The sequence below is a fragment of the Crotalus tigris genome, unplaced genomic scaffold, assembly GCF_016545835.1.
Source record: "Crotalus tigris isolate CLP2741 ecotype Arizona unplaced genomic scaffold, ASM1654583v1 scf7180000017716.2861928, whole genome shotgun sequence".
In the NCBI taxonomy this organism is placed as follows: domain Eukaryota; kingdom Metazoa; phylum Chordata; class Lepidosauria; order Squamata; family Viperidae; genus Crotalus; species Crotalus tigris.
Window position 1 is genome coordinate 2,567,146 of NW_024096587.1, and position 17,227 is coordinate 2,584,372.

The 17,227-nt window shown below is 36.8% G+C and overlaps 1 protein-coding gene across 1 annotated transcript in view; it reads left to right on the forward strand.

The window, feature by feature from the left end:
- Nucleotides 1-6,472, forward strand: part of TBX15 (T-box transcription factor 15) — an 84,402-nt gene extending 77,930 nt beyond the window's left edge. Inside the window, exon 8 of the mRNA XM_039338810.1 lies at nucleotides 4,278-6,472. Within this exon, the coding sequence (XP_039194744.1) occupies nucleotides 4,278-5,065 (788 nt within the window). The 3' untranslated portion in view covers nucleotides 5,066-6,472. The remainder of the gene's footprint in view (nucleotides 1-4,277) is intronic.
- Nucleotides 6,473-17,227: the final 10,755 nt, after the last annotated feature.

Sequence of the window (17,227 nt, forward strand, 5' to 3'; positions counted from 1 at the left end):
CAATTAATATCTTACAGATGGCAATTAGATATTATGGGGTTCAGTTTGGTTAGAGAGAGCCAAAAATTGATTAAACAGCTTAAACTAACTTTTAAAAATCACATTGAATCTGATCCAGATTCTCATTATTAAAAATATTTGGCTGTGTTTTATTCAATTTTATGAAGAGAATTTAAACTACAAAAATAAATCAGAGTTGCAGTAATTCTATACTTTTTCCTTTTCCCACAACAGATTTTCCTGATTTCTACACTGTATGCAATTCTCTTCCCCCCACTATACAAATAGGAAATATGCAGATTGATTGCATAAGCAAAGGATTTGTTAATATGTACAACTATCTAACAAATGTTCTGTATGCAGCTTTTTTTCATTGTTTAAGCTGAGGCATAAAAAGCAGATAAGCAAATTTTTAGTTTGCTAATTCTTAAGATTTTGCCATCCCCACAAAGTAATTCTATGACCACATGTATATGAAGTGGAAAAACAAATCCAGGTGTTTTAAGGTGAATTGTGAGGAGTTTTACATGGAAAACATAAAAGAAGCCTCAACTAAGAAAACTGTATTCAGTGAAAAGAAAGACTGAAAGTAGTCAAAAACACATTAATTTTGTATTACAAGTAGGTGGAACAGCTTTAACTTTTGTGTATTCCATCTGAAGCATGTTTAGAAACATGATTTTAGGTAGAATTTCCTTTAAAATTTATTAAAGGAATACTTGTGGATATGTTTGAGCTCCCATACAACTTTAGAAAGTTGTAAAAGAAAATCAAAAATCAAAAAGAAGAAACTGCTTTATAATATTACAAAAAATAAATTATACAGAAAAAAAATAAACATTGATTCCAAAGTAAGAAAGGGGGGCTCGTGCCCTACTGAAATTGAAACAATTTGTGGGGAATTTTTCAAGTGCATAGACAAAAAGAAAAAACAACAAGCACTAATAAAGACAATAATAATTGAACTGTAAATTTCAAAAGCTTGATGGACTGACATGAGCTCTTAGTCATATTACAAGTGACAGGTCTGCCTTTAAATAATGTACACTATATAGCCAAGAAAAAAAAATATTTTGTTAATGGAAAGAGTATTAAAACTGAAGCAATTGGACAAGGTATTTTGAAATTCAGTGAATGAAAATGAAACACTAGAAATATATTGGTAAATCATATCTGGCACATTTCATCTTTAAAAGAACTTCATTTGGTGAGATATTTAACTGAAAAAGAACATGGCTAAGTTTAGAAATGATGGATAATGATGGATTCTGAATGGATCAAATCTCCAAAAGATATACAGATGAATACAGACGTATTGTATACAGATACACTATAGTAAGAAAAGCAGAGGCCTGTGCTAGGAAGCAGCATGATTAACACATACATATTTGGTGCTGCTATTTAGACTCAAATGTTCAAAAGGTATACAGGTAGTCCTTGACTTACACCCATACGTTTAGTGACCATTTGAAGTTACAATGGCTCTGAAAAAAAGTGACATGACTATTTTTCTCACTTATGACCATGGCAGCATTCCCATGGTCAGTGCTTTTTTTTGTAAAAAAAAAAAAAAAAAAGTTCCGGAACTCACACACATCATACAACCCGCCTTGCCTACCCTACAAGGTTCCATCCAAAAAAGGTGCCGGAACTCCGTTCTGGGTGTTCTATGACAAAAAAAGCCCTGCCCATGGTCATGTGATCAAAATTCGGACACTTGGCAACTGCCATGTATTTATGATGTTGGCGTCATGTGATCACCTTCTGACAAGCAAAGTCGATGGGGAAGCCAGATTCACTTAACAACAGTGTTACTAACTTAACAACTGCAATGAATCACTTAACAACTGTGGCAAGAAATGTCATAAAATGAGGCCAAAACTCATTAACATTTGTCTTGCTTAGCAATGGAAATTTTGGGCTCACTTGTGGCCATAAATCAATATCTACCTGCATTGGAATGCAGAGACAAAGGATTATAAAATACCATATACTCTAAAATGATGTGAAGTGGATGTTGCTTTGAAGTCAAAGTGGTATGTACATCATTGTTGAAAATATACAAGATTAAACAACCCTGTGGTTATTTTTATGCTTTACTGATTTTATTGTAATTTCTTCGATTATTGTGAGCTGCCTAGAATAGGCCTGGGCATTTTACAGCCCTCTGGCCCTTTAACGGTCCCTATCCAGCCCACGTGAGACCAATCAGAAATTAGAAGTCAAATTAAATAAGCATATGCCATGCACACAATTCAACTTCACTGTTTTTATTTGGAAGGCCACTGGTATTTTTTTAAATTTACGTGTGTGTGTGTGTGTGTGTGTGTGCCTATGCACCTTCATAGTAAACAAGATCACATAATTTGCTAGTTTTTATAAAGCAATAAAATTTATATTGAGCAGAATTAAGTTCAGCCTATTGATTCGGCCTTCCACAACAGTCCCAGTTTCTCATGTGACCCCTTGGGAAAATTAATTGCCCACCCCTGGCCCAGCGTCATTGAGAATCAGATAGCATACAAATTTAATAAGTTGTTACTATTATTAAGTAGCAGCCTATTTCCAAATGCCTCAGTGAAATGAAGTGCCTTGCACTGTTGAACACTGCTGCCTTACACGCCCCTATTAAATATGCTGCTTTCCTTGCTGTCCTCAGTGATTTCATAAATGTTTCTGGCACTTCATATGTGGTTTTCTGGTGGGATTCCAATGATCAGGGTTGGATGACGCTTTAAATAATTGAATCAACTTTCAGCACAGAAACATTGTCCAGGTTGCACAAGATGATGACATAAGTGAAATCAATCAACATTGTCTGGTATTCTTATTTTCTGGAAATGTTAGGCACCAGCTGCTGACTTCTGCTGCCTTTTATCACATTATATTGATATTGTAGTCTATGCAAACAAAAATTGATGCCAAAGAAAGTTTTCCCTTAAAAATGAACATATCCAAAATGCAGTGTGGGAGTTATAAGGATTCCCAGGACACAGAAAGCAGAATATTGGGCAGAAGTAAAGACACACATTTCTTGTACTGTTGAACAACAAAAAGAATTAAGTTCACATCCGTACATCTAAGTTGAGTTCTTAAAGATACATTGACTATTCATGCCTGGGATTCTCAAAACCAGAAAACGGAGGTGGTATTATTTTCTATGCACTGCATTATAAACTGTTTTTTTTAAATATATTTATAACAAGTGGGGCTTAAAACAAAACGGTTCACTGGGAGTTAAGCCTCCGAGAACATTCTGCTATTTGGGAACACAGTTGACTTTGAACAGAAGCTTAAACCTCACAAAGGGAAGCAGGATTTCATGGGAGGAGAAGAACGTGGGCTTGTTTTTGGGTACCATTACTGAAAATGGGGGGACATTCTTGACTATATCTTTGGGGGGATTGTGTGAAGAACAAAATAGCAACATTTTTGGAGGGTCATTTGAAGAACCTCACAAAAGGATATAGTATGATTTGCCATATGCTTAGACTCCCATCCTAGTGATACTTCCTTTATGGACAGACATCCAAAGAGAGTGGCATGGTGGCCTAGTGATGAAGACACTTGCCTCCCACCTGGAAGTTGAGAGTTCAATCCTAGGTGGTGGCAGATGTTTCTCTCCTAGGGTGCAAAGACAAAATATCTGCTGCAAATTCGGTGTGGCGTCAGGAAGGGCATCCAGGCAGTAAATGCTCATTGATTCAGTCGCCCTGACTCTACCCCAAATTAAGGGATTGCAGGGTCATAAAAAGATGTATGGATGTGAACTTTAAGCATACTTCAAATTTTTGAAAGTATGCTACGAGGAATCTTACAAAAAGGAGGATATAGAAAAGTTACCTATTCAATTCAATGAAATGCAATTTACTATCTTCCTCTTCTATAGGACGTTTTTAACTATCTCTGCTTGCTTCTGTTCTTTTTCTGGACATGTAAAACTAAGTTCAGACAAAGCCCTGGGCTGTGGTTGGACATTATTTTATTTTCTTAGAAAGCCACTGGAGCTCATTTGGGGCTCAGGGGCATTTTGGGAAGAAAAAAAATGTAGTGAAGCTTTTTCTTTGCTTTGCAGTATGCTGGCAAAGTTTTTGGCTACCTAAGAACTTTTGGAATGAATTTGAAATTAGGACAAAAGACCACATTTTTCATATTTTCCTTTGGGAATAAAAAAAAGAGAGCAAATTATTAGAGGAAAAGATAGAAATTGAAATAAGTGTTGTTCACATTATATAACTTATTTTAAGTTGTTGCTTTCTTTTCTATTGTCTTCCTAGGGGGCAGCACAGGCACTTCCCCAACAACCTCCAGCACAGGGACTCCCTCACCCTCGGCATCTTCCCACCTCCTATCTCCATCTTGTTCTCCCCCAGCCTTTCATTTAACCCCCAACACTTTCAATGTTGGCTGCCGAGAGAGCCAGCTTTGTAACCTGAATCTCTCTGAGTATCCACCATGTGCAAGAAGCAACATGGCTGCCTTGCAGAGCTACCCAGGCTTGAGTGAGAGTGGATACAGCCGGCTCCAGAGCGGGTCTTCTGCTGCTGCTCCGCCATCGGAAAACTTCATACCTCAGCGGACTCCAACCCTGATCTCAGGAATGCCTGCTCCTTCTGCCCTGCCCACTAATGGCAAAATGGAAGCTTATGGTAGCCAGCTGGGATCATTCCCAACATCTCAGTTCCAGTATGTCATGCAAGCTAGCAACCCCACCTCCACTTCTTCTTCTTCTTCCCATATGTTTAGCGGTGGCCACATGCAACAGAGTTCTTATAATGCCTTTTCCCTTCACAACCCTTATAATTTGTATGGATACAATTTCTCAGCTTCTCCAAGGTTGGCAGGAAGCCCTGAAAAACTGGCCACCACACAAAGCACTTTACTTTGCTCTGCTCCTTCCAGCGGGGCCTTTGGAGAGAGGCAATATCTTTCAACAGGGATGGATCACAGCATGCACGTGATCAGCCCCCCCAACAGTAGCCAGCCTACAGCCAGCACTTGTGAGAATAGGCAGTATGGAGCTGTCACAGGATCATCTTCACAAATGTCTATGCACATGGTTTAAATGGTGCTAGGAGCCATCGCCTTGGCCAAATTGTGAGCAAACATCTCATTTTATATACTGGTGGTTTCGTCCCGGTTGCTTTTCAAATTTAAACGGGAGTTGCATTTGAATGCTCAATGGAACCTAAGCCAATTATAGCTATATTTCAAAGAACTGAATAGTGCAGACTGGAATCAAAAGCCATGTGGAACTAAATAGCTTCCATCTTCAATGGATGCATTTTAAAAATAAAGAAAACTGTTTACAAAAAAAAATGGGGCCGTGCTTTACAGTAAATGCAATAATTCTCTGAGTTGGGTGTGAACTGTTCCCAACAGAAGCCCGGTGTTTCTTTCTTTTCTGTTTCTTTTTTCTTTTTGGAAGCTTCTCAAATGTGTGCACCAATCCCTGAAAATTCAAGCTGTCCTATATAACTGCACTATCGGAAATAGACAACTGCCAAAATGCCTTCTTGTTATCTACATTTATTAGTTCAAGTTCATAGCCATCTCTCACTCAGCTTGGTGAACATTTTATCTGACTGGAATGTCTCTTCTTCAGAAAATTTTGCCTTTTCTATTTTGGGGGTCTCTTGCCAGAGAACAGTATCTTTTCTCTTTACAAAATTTTGCCTGAAGAGAAGGAGAGGAAACGCCCAGTAACCCTGAAAGATTTTCTTGATGTATGCAGGCAGGGAATTGTTTTTATAGCAGGCTTATCTGGAAACAGCCGTGACTGCTGCTCACAGTATCTCATTTTGAAAAGGAATAAGGGGAAGTTGTGCTCAACTGACCATTCAAGGGCTTATATAAAATGCAAAAAATTGGCAAGACATGTGAAAAGCGTTTATCTTCCCCAGGAGGTAGTTATAAAGGAAGAATTCCTCTTAGTCAGGGGTTGTGTTGAGTGGATATTACCAGAAGAGGCAGAAGCCTCATTGCAAAGGGTTGTAACAGAGGGTTGGTCATTAACAGCAGAGCCTGTTCTGTCTGCTGAATTGGCCAAGAAATAAGTGCCTTTCTCAAATATTTCTCTCTTCTAATATTATTTTTTCTTAATCTGTTCGAAAGTAAGTAAGCCAATGATGCTCAATAAAAAGAGTAAAGTGATCTTTTAAGTTAAAGTGTGAAAATGAAATTGCCAAATAACGCAAATACAGGAACTGCAGTAGAGAGGTTGTTTTGATGTGTTGTAGATAAATGTATTTAATATGTTTCTAGCATTTGTGGGAGGGAGGGGAATACAATATGAATATTAAAGAGGGTGATAAAAGTGTATGTAAAATATATATTAAGAAAGAAAATGTATAAAGATTTGCCTTATGCAGAGAATTCTGTTTCCAGGTGCCAAGCACAGATCTTATACAAAATAAACTTTTGCCCTTTTTGTGCTTTGCCTGTCAGGAAATAAAATTGACGTACTATAAAACCAAAATGGTAATAACTGTTCACAGTGAGATGAGCCCAATTTTCTTCAGGCCTGCAATTTAACTGATAGTTGAGAACTGTCACTGGTACATGCTTTAGGCAGACTAGCTAGTTTCTAGCTAAATTTTACAGCACAGTATTTATCCTGTTCATCTATATCAGTGCTTCTCAACGTTGGCAACTTTTAAATGTATGGACTTCAGTTCCCCGAATTTTCAAGCAGCTGTCTGGGGAACTTTGGGAGTTGAAATCTACACATTTCAAAATTGCCAAAGTTGAGAAACACCAATCTATGTATTCATTGTACTTCTTTTTTTAAAAAGTAGCCTTAATATAATTACAGAACTGGCCTCAGATAGATCTTGCCTATTTTCCTTACTTGTTTCTTCTTAAAAGATGTGACACTTTTTAAAACTTTGCCTTTTAATGTAAGCCATTCCTAAATGAAAAAACAGCAGAATCTGCATTGTATATTTTTACCTCCCAAAATTCAGACAGAACCAAATAAAAAGCAATATAGACAGAGAAACCCATGCTCAAAGCAGCAAGGGAAGCCCTCTCTGTACTAATGATCTCTATGGCGGATGAATAAATACTATGAAAAAATGTCCAGAAGCATTTTTGATCTGATCTATCTTGGCACTAGCAGTTGGATGACTTGTTTTAAGGAAGGCCACTGAGTAATGGATGTTTGCCTGATTTCCATGCATAGGTTTCCAAGTCCTATCCATTTTTTTTAAAAAAAGGAAGTAACAACTGGAAAGAAGCTAAGAATCTTAGCAAATATCATTATCTAATATTGAGGTACTCTAAAGTAATAATAAGGCTGATTTCACCCCCCCCCCTCAAGTTCTTTAAGTGAAATGGAACATAGAATCTTTTTGAACAGGGCAGCAGCAAAAACTAGAAATAGCAGAAATTTACAAATAAAAAAAATCTTGTGACTTCTTTTTCTTTCCTATTTTAATAACCTTGCAAGCAATGAAAGCACTTTGGTCCCTGCTTGTTATGGCTTCTTCAGATTTGATCCCTGCATTTATTTAGGGCTTTTTCACAGCAGCCAATGAAATGAAAACTACAGGAACATTACACTATTTTACAGGGTGGTCATAAGGTACATTTATTCAGTTACATTCCCACAACTCCCCAACATACAAAATGCGAAATATTCATATTTAATAGAAGTAGAATGGTTAAACTATTTTAAACATTCTAAAACAGCTAGGCTAACATCCGGAATTAGTTCACTGACATCTCTGTGTAGCTCATCCAAAAAAGAGGGCTGACATATTTTGAAGTTCTTGTTCTGATCCCCAGATCGGGCATCATTCTCCTTCTGGCTCAGGACTATCCAAGAAACAGAATAACCACGCACTTGAGGTAGCACAACCATCGGGGCCATCATTATTGGCTTCTGAAACAAAAGTGTGTTCCAGATAGTCTAGTTACAGCTAGACCTGTTGACTGCAGTGTCTGTTTTGATCTCAGCTTTCAACCATCTGACAAATGCAGCCTTGATGTAAGCTTAATTCAAGAGAAAACCCCTTAGCAGCAGCATTTTTTAGCTTGCTGGGTATTTAGCTTCCTAATTGCATTGGATATTTCAAAATAGGATGTTCCAGTTCCTGCAAAGTGTGCTCGGGGACCAATTTGGTATGTGCAGGAAAACGGCAAAGGGGCCCTCTTTGCTTGCTCCGTGACCTGGCAAGATGAATAAAGACTCCATTGAGCCTCCTGGATTTGTCACTGTATATCTTCAGTTAAAGTTGAGTATAACACCCAGAAATTCTTGCCATTCATGCAGCTGTAATATCTGAATTTTCCCCTCATCATTTGCTTCCACAATGGCACTACTGGGAGATTTTTAATTTTAAAATGGTAGTTTTCAGCTACCATTTTTCATTTTTGCCAACATTTTAACAACTCAAATAGAACAAAGTTATTTATGATGTCTAAATACTTGCTCTAATGCTTCTCCCAGGCCCAGAAGGGAAACAGAAGCCATGAACATTTCAGTGAACCAAAGCTGTATATAACATTCCCACCATAGAATCCATCCAGCCATTCAGTCTTCTGCTGGCTTCTCAACTCCACTGCAGTTTTCTGTAAGCATAGTCAGAACCTGAACAAAAATAGAAAACATCATTTCTGTACTGGCAACAGAATGAGACAACTCTGTTCCCATTCCTTTTCTTAGCAACTTTGACCCTGCTGAGCATTAGTTTCCACTATTTCACATTCATTTCTTTATCCTACCACAAATGACCGCCAACATGTCATCAGATGGTAAGATTAGAAAAAGTCAACCAATTTCCAGCACAATGCTAGTTATCCAGTTGTGAAGCTTTATCAACAGCCTGATGCATTTTTAAACTACAGAAACAATTTTCCATGCTCAGAATTTCGCCACACCTTTAACCTAAGTAAAGCCAGAGCAGACTGTGAGCAACTCAACACTTTATGGACATCTTTAGTGACAATAGACACCAATAATAGATTCAATTAGCCATCTGAAAATCCTTTTTTTACAATACATTTTTATTAATTTATCAAAATATAAAATACAAAGATAAATTTTAAAAAGTAATGGGAAACTGGGGTGGAGAGAGAGAGAGAGAGAGAAAGAGAAAGTATGGTGTAAGGAGGGAAAAGGAAAAAAAGGCACCAACTTCTGACTTTCTTTAGCATAGTAGACAATAACATTACAACCTCAACTTTTTTACTTTTACATAACAGTATATACTAGCCATTTCTATAGTAACAAACCTATCTAATCAGCAAAAATAAAATCAAAGTTTCATTTTTTTTTCCATTGCAAGCACAAAATCCAGAAGCAATTTCCAAATAGAAACAAAATTAAATACAAGGGCAATTAAGAAATAAACTTCCATTTGGTTATCAATGCCAGACACTCACAGATACAGAACTTTTATTATACACATTAGAAAACTACAACATTACATTACTTTTTGATATAATTGCCATTCAAATTGAGGCACTTGTCATAACGTTTTTCAAGGTTTGAAATTCCTTAGTAGTAGTTGCTTGGTGGCAAATCTGGGCAATGGGTGTGTGTGTGATCAAAAACATCCTGACGGAACTGCTTCAAATGTTCTTGGGCGCATCTAGCAGTGTGCGGGCGAGCATTATCATGAACCAACACCACACCGGAAGTGGTGCCATAGAAAATCCCACCAAATGTGAAGATGCCAAAGGAATACGGCAGTGAAGTTCATGGAGCATTCGTTCGACCATCTATCCAGAAATCTACTGTGAAGCATTACGAAAACTCAGACCAGCCATCCATAACAAGCATGCTGACTTCCGGTGTGGTGTTGGTTCACGGTAATGCTTGCCCGCACACCGCTAGACACGCCCAGGAACTTTTGAAGCAGTTCTATTGGGATGTTTTTGATCACCCCATAGGCCAGATTTGGCACCAAGCAACTACTACAAGTGCCTCAATTTGAATGGTGATTATGTCGAAAAGTAATGTAATGTTGTAGTTCTCTAATGTGTGTAATAAAAGTTCTGTATCTACAAGTGTCTATCATTGATAACCAAATGGAGGTTTATTTCCGAATTGTCCTCGTATATTCTCTTCTTTGGATAAAAGAGTCAATTTAACCATCTCTGCTTCTCCTTGCTGTGGGGAATCATATATGCCTCTGTTTACTCATTAATCTTTATAAACTGTCATAATTTATATTAAAAGAATTCCCTATATTATTTCAAATATTTTAACCCTAAAGGGAGAAAACACTTTTTCTGGTTTTTGATATTTTACAAACTTTAAAAATTATTTAAATATTATATATAAAGGGAGAGAAAAAAACCCTTCATTTTAAACCCAGAACCCAAAACACAAAATTACATTAAAGCTTTCATTCAATTATATATATATATCACACCAATAAAAATCCAATTAACTCCAATTAGCCATCTGAAAATCTTGACTGCAACTTTTTTTACTATATGAAATATTTATAAATTAGGGCTCACAAAAAGTTAATATTTGAGAGGAGGTTGAAAAACATTACTCTGTATATGCTGTTCCACAGGAAACGTCTAATAACTATATTTTTGGGATCCATCAAAATGAGTGAATATATACAGGTAGTCCTCAACTTATGATTACAATTGGGGCTGGAAATTGATTGTTAAGTAAGTGGTCACTGAGACACCCCCAATTTTACAACCTTTATGACCATGATTGTTAAATGAATCCCCATAGTTGTTAAGTGAATCACATGATTATTATGTGAATCCAGCTTCCCCCATTGACTTTGCTTATTAGAAGCTGGCTATGAAGGTCACAAATGGTGATCACGTAACTCTGGGATGCATATTGGTTGCCAAATCGAATTCTGATCAAATAACCATTGGGATGCTGCAACAGTTGTAAGTAAGAGAATTGGTTGTAAGTCATTTTTTTCAGCACTGCCATAACTTTGAACAGTTGCTAAACAAAAGGTCATAAGGTGAGGTCTACCTACAGTATATATGAAGTGCATCCCATTCTTTTATTTTCTTTTAAAGTCCTAAAACTAAAATGTTTCCCCATTTCTTTTGTGATGGGCTAATTCTTTAGTTTCATTCAATCTATGGAACACTAAGAAAAGGTGTAACTGTTGACTCCTAATGAAGACTTAAAGGGGAGAACAGGAAGTTATGGGTGGAAGATCATTAAAGAGAGAAGCAACCTAGAATTAAGGAGAGATTTCCTGACAGTGAGAACAATTAATCAGTGGAATAGTTTGCCTCTGGAAGGTGTAGGTGCTCCATCACTGGAGTTTTCAAGAAGTGACTGGACAGCCATTTGTCCGAAACGATATAGTATCTCCTGCTTGGGCAGGGGGTTGGACTAGAAGGCCTTCAAGATCACTTTCAGCCTTATTATTCTATGTTCTATGTTCTCAAACCATCTAGAGATATGCAGAGATATAGTGCTTACTGTATTGCTTTCACCTGGACCCTGCTTTTGAAACAGCCAAGTCAGAGGTTAAGTCTGAACTACATCTTGCTATTGCTGTATATATTTTCTGCACAGATGCCAGGCCATGCAATGCATATTATAGAATGTTGAACTTTCAGTTTCCCAAGCCCTGCAGTTATACAGAGTCCCTTTCTGCCTTACAGAGCATAACTGAGCAGGAGAGAAAGAAACCCAGCTGACCTGTCTAGCTGGGGAAAGCAACTGCTTTCTCCCCCTCCCCTGGGGGGTCTCAATCCATACAGCTGTTTGCTACTTTGCTCTGCAGTGTTGATGCAACACTAGAACTCCTCACACTATTGGCATCATGGCAACATTTCTGAGCCACCTGCTGCTCAAGTGTTTCCCGTTTGGGCTGCCAACTGTCTCACAGTGGGAAATAATCCTCTAATTTGTGCTGTTCTGGAAACATAGCAATTATGGAGTCACCGTTGAAAGACATGGTGGTTATCTGTTCAAATATGCTTTTGAAATCATAACAAACATATTTTATTTTTATCTTTTCCAAAAGCAAAAAGAACAAGAAATCCATCCTATATATTAAACAAAACGTGTATATACAGTACACAGAGGGAATCACATTCGTCTCACGTATGGCTTACATACAAGAAAATTACTATTAAATTGAGTTTATTTAGTAATATAAAAATGGTATATTGTTAAGATATGCATTCCAAACCTATCAATGAGATCCCAAAGTAAGATCGTGAGACTGCATGTCATTGTACAATTGTGAGAAAAAAAATATTTTCCCTCCATTTCTGTTGATCTCAACAATTTCCAAACAATTTCCAAATGTATATAAGTATAAATATATACTTATAAGGACATACTTACCTACAAATAAGGTTTTTTTTTAAAAAAATAGTAATTTATTTCTCAAACAGAGCAACTGTAGTGCATAACTTCTTCACCATAGGAACTGAATGCTGAGTTACACATCTCCAACAATGAGCTAAACCCACCCATTTCTGTTTTAAAATAAGTTTTCAGCACAAAAACAAAACCCAATGTATTTAAAATCAATATAAAAATAGGTGCTAAATGGTCTTTCTTGGAAATGTTTGAGATGATAATCACTCTAGTTCTTTATTTCATGTCGGTCTATGCTCCCTGACATCTATCTTGGTGTATTCTCCTAATCATTTTTGTATTAGTATTGTGAATATTGTTTTTTAGACAACATATTAAATCTCTTACTATTTGAGAGTTTTGGAGTATGAGGACTCCTGGCAAATATCTAAATGTCAAAAGATACATTACTTGAAGCTCCTGCTACTCAGAAATAATGGTAAATTATTTCTATATTGGAACTCTTAAAATTAAAAATATTGGCATTCTTACAATTAAAAATGACCATAAAGATCAGGCTGGAGTTGATATGCTATTGAGGCCACACTTACCTTGTCATTATTGAAAGAGATGAAAAAAGAGCATCTTCAGTCACATTAATAACATTTCATCTGATTTGATACCTACCTTGTTAGTACTATAACAGAAGGGAAAATTTCATGTATATCAAGGTAATTGGAACATAATTTCATCCAAAACTCAAGGAATACCAAATATGCTAATTTCAAAATTTCAAAAGGTCAAATGGCTCATGAGGACAAATAGGAAAAAATTACCATTCACTAATCTAAGAAAAACTTTACAGCATAAACTTAACTTTAGAAAATTAAAATCTTCTTTCCTAACTGAAGCTTTCTATATGAAAATGGGGGGGGGGAGGGAATCCTTCAATCTCCCACTGAAAAATAAATGTTAGGAATGTACAGTCAAATACCCCACAGAACAGACATTATCACTGGTCATTTTTAAACCATTAACTTTACTCTAAGAATTCAATTCAAGTGAGACCTAGCAATTCAAAACAATTTGTTTCTCTGAAATACATCATTAAGTATTCTCAACCCAAAGCCTTTCTACCTGAGTGAAACTTCTTAGAGAAAGATGATTTTGGTATCTTAATACTCTCTAAAGACCAGGTATGTTTTACTGCAATTTATATTGTACTCAGCCAGGACTCCAAAGACAAAAGTTCATTTTGCTAATTTGTCTAGGGAAAATTGTGTGCCATCAATTACCAATTATTTTATTCTGCTTGACTTAATGAATAACATTGCAAATATCCCGACCTGCCTACTCTAACATGCTAAAGACCCCAAATATAAATTAAACAATAAGAGTAGGACATTCTTGATGTACACTTCTATGTATATACTGTACTACACACTAGGATTCTGTTAAAACTTAACACTTCAGGGTTTATTAAATAATCTTAAATTGTCATCTCCTTGCAATAGGTAAATTCTGTTTAGTTAGAAAGTATTAGGTTCATGATATTTTTCACAGACACTTAGTAAGTATGCTAGATAACTTTTACTATCTACAGGACTTATTTTAAAAAAATAGATCTACAACATGTAGAAAAGAAGAATACAGTTATTACTATTTTGCAATTTCTTACAAAGCATAGCAGGGGAATAAGGAACAAATGTTAGATAATATTTTTAATGTTGTTTCACTTTTTTTTCCTACACTGTCCCATTTTTTCCTGACCAGCAATATACAAAATCATTGTTCTTTCCTATATGCCTTCGGTGCTTCCTGTTCAACAACACAAGATAAACATGAGCCTTTAATCATTTTTGAAAATTGTTATGATTTATGCAGGAAGCATCAAAAGGCCATTTTTTTTAAATGTAGAGGAATTTCTGATTTGCAAGGAAATAACTGAACCATGATCAGATATTGCACAAGTTTAATAAATTATTGTTGTTATTTCTGCAACACTGACAAGGAAACTAAAAATAATCCAAACAAACACAATTTTGCATACAGAAGAAAGATATATTCTCTCTCAGTTCGGTTTAATAGACATTGCATATAAATTAAGCTAATCTCACATATCAGGCTTCAGTATTAACTGAACCAGCCTTTTAATATATGCATACTGGACATTATTATGCATTCATAAGTATTATCACATACAGTATTCTTGTGGAAAACGAAAGGACTCTTTCGAATTCCAGAGGGTTTTAGCAGAGAGATTTATTGTGCAGGTTCAGAAGCAATAGCAACAAGCAATTCTGAACCCCGAGGGCGGGTTCAGACTTCAGTTTTATACTTTCCTTTTCTCAGGAACAAAGGAATACACATTGAAATACACATTGTAATACATTAGGTTCGTTTCTCACGGGTATACAATGGAGAGTGTGCTACATGCATTGTATCCAAGTGTAATGCGCATTAGGTTAGTTACATACTACTAACACAGCACTATTCCAGTAATTATGCAGACACATCATTATTCTAGTGATTGTTCATTATTCCACATTATTCCCCCCTTTGGAAGTTTTCCTACTTAAACTTCCATCATTCTACCTCCAATTCAGGATTTTAGAGGGCAACATTTTATATTCCCATAAAGCTAACATTGTTTCATGTTTTGCAGTTAATTGGGCTGTACTTTCTGAGATCCTTCGAATCATTGCTACAACACAGGGGAGTAGGCAGAAAATCAAAATACATCCTAGAATTAACAAGACTGCTATAACTATGATGGTTTGTAGGCCTGGTAACTTTGGCCACCATCCTGAAAATATGTCTTCCAAATTAAATCCTTTCCAGGTTTGCACCGGAACGTGAGCTAGTTTGACCATTTTGTCTGTTATGACCTTCAACACTTTTCCACTTTCATCTATTTCGATGCAACACTTTGTTAGGTTGAATTTTCCACATACCCCTCCTTCTTTGGCCAACAGATAGTCCAAGGCTAACCTATTTTGCATAATATATGTCCTGGATTTCACATTTTCTTTGGCCAATTCAGTTAGTCCCTTCACAGTCTCATTAGTGATTAACTCTACCACCGCTTGTAACCTAATGAGCCTGTTGAGCATATAAATAGGGGTACGGTATCCATACAATCCATCCTCAGTCCAAGTAGCTGGACCATACACTAGGATAATGCGGCAAGGTGGCCATTCATGTTCTTGCCAAGTGACTCCTGTGCATTGGGTGTGTGCACTTAGTTCCCTTCTTTGGCTTATATTGCCAACTTCATCATAGATGGGAACTCCAAGAATTTGCTTAGTTTTTAATGGTAACAGGAAAAATCCTGTTTTTCCCAATACACAAGATCCACACCAGTTCTTAGGTAGTTGTCCGTATGCCATTTTTCCGCAAATCCAGTACATTCCATCTGGGGCTAGCCAAAAGGAGACTGGTATTTGTGGGGTCTTTTAGATATGGCATCCCAGATACGTTAGTAAGGGCATAATGATCCATAGTAGTGGTTTCGTTGGTTCCAGACCACCATTTACCGTTTTCCCAAGTCCCTGTGCATAGGAGGTTACCTACTGCTACGCAAGATTCTGTTTTGTTCCTTGAGTAACATATATGTCCTACCAGGTTGGAAGTGAGAGTCCAATCACCATCTTTCCCGCTTGTATAGGTTAAACTACTATTCTCAGACATTTCTAGTACCTGGTATAATTTAACTCTTGTGCTTCCCATGGCCATTTTTCTCCCATATTTGTTCCACCACACACAAAACAGTTGGACATGTCTAAAGTATGGGCAATATCTTCAGCTTACTTAACAAAGGTATTGGTTACATGTCTAGGTATTTCAGGAATATTTAGTTTCTCCATTTCCTCATAATATGATCAAAATAATGATTTTTGTTCTGATCTTTTGGCTGCAGTTATAATTTTGATTTCTATCTCTGATATTGGGTCATAGCCATTGGCATCTATTCCTATCCCAAACATCCAATTTCATCTTTCCCATTTATTTTGTTCCAGGAACCAACTGCCATTCTTGACTGTGAGAGTCACCAAATTGCAGTTATCCCTTCCACAGGAGTCTGCTTTTGTATTATTATTTTCAAACAAGATGTGCTCCATCTCCTTTGGGTCTTGGGTATGCCGCTTAATACATGACCACCACTTACATCTGACCGTGGAGACTGCACACCCATCTAGTGGGCACAAATACTTATGGTTTGGGATATAGCTATGGATTTGACTGATCCCTCTGCAACCATCTATTGCAGCCCAATAATTAGCTGCCTTACAAACATCAACGGTGATGCTAAAACTGGAGTGTGGGTTGGATTTCCATTGAGAGATCCCTAATAGTGCCTGGTCCCTAGAGCTCCTATCTGTTCTATATGTTTGGATTTATAAGGCCCAACTATCAGGATTAGACTTCGGGTTATAACACTGATCTTGAACCCCTTTTCTACAAACTTTATATGTAGTTCTATTGTATGTACAGGAACTAGGGGAGCTATCTTGGCACCCTTCTGGTTTCATTGTATAATAAATCAAAGTCTTAGTTATCTGGCTTCCTTGTTTTGTAATCTTGATGCAGTTTCAACAATCCTGGTTTCCCTGTGTTTTTGTTCTTTCTTTGTCCTTGTGATAGTTCATAGCCTAAATACATTACAGTCATTTGAACTAATTGTGCTTTCCTTTTGGACACTCTGTAGCCACAGTTTTGTAACATTCGGAGCAGTCTGGATATGTTTTCAAAGCAATCCTCCCTGTTTTGTCCAGTTATCAGAACATCATCCACATATTGAAGGCAACAGTCCTCTTGTCTGACTAACTTCAAATATGCAAGATCTTGGGCTAAAGCTTGACCAAAACATGTAGGTGAATTCTTAAAGCCTTGTGGTAGTCTAGTCCAGGTATATTGAGTCTTAATTTGTGTCTTCGGATTAGCTCATTCAAATGTTCAAATGCAAAGATC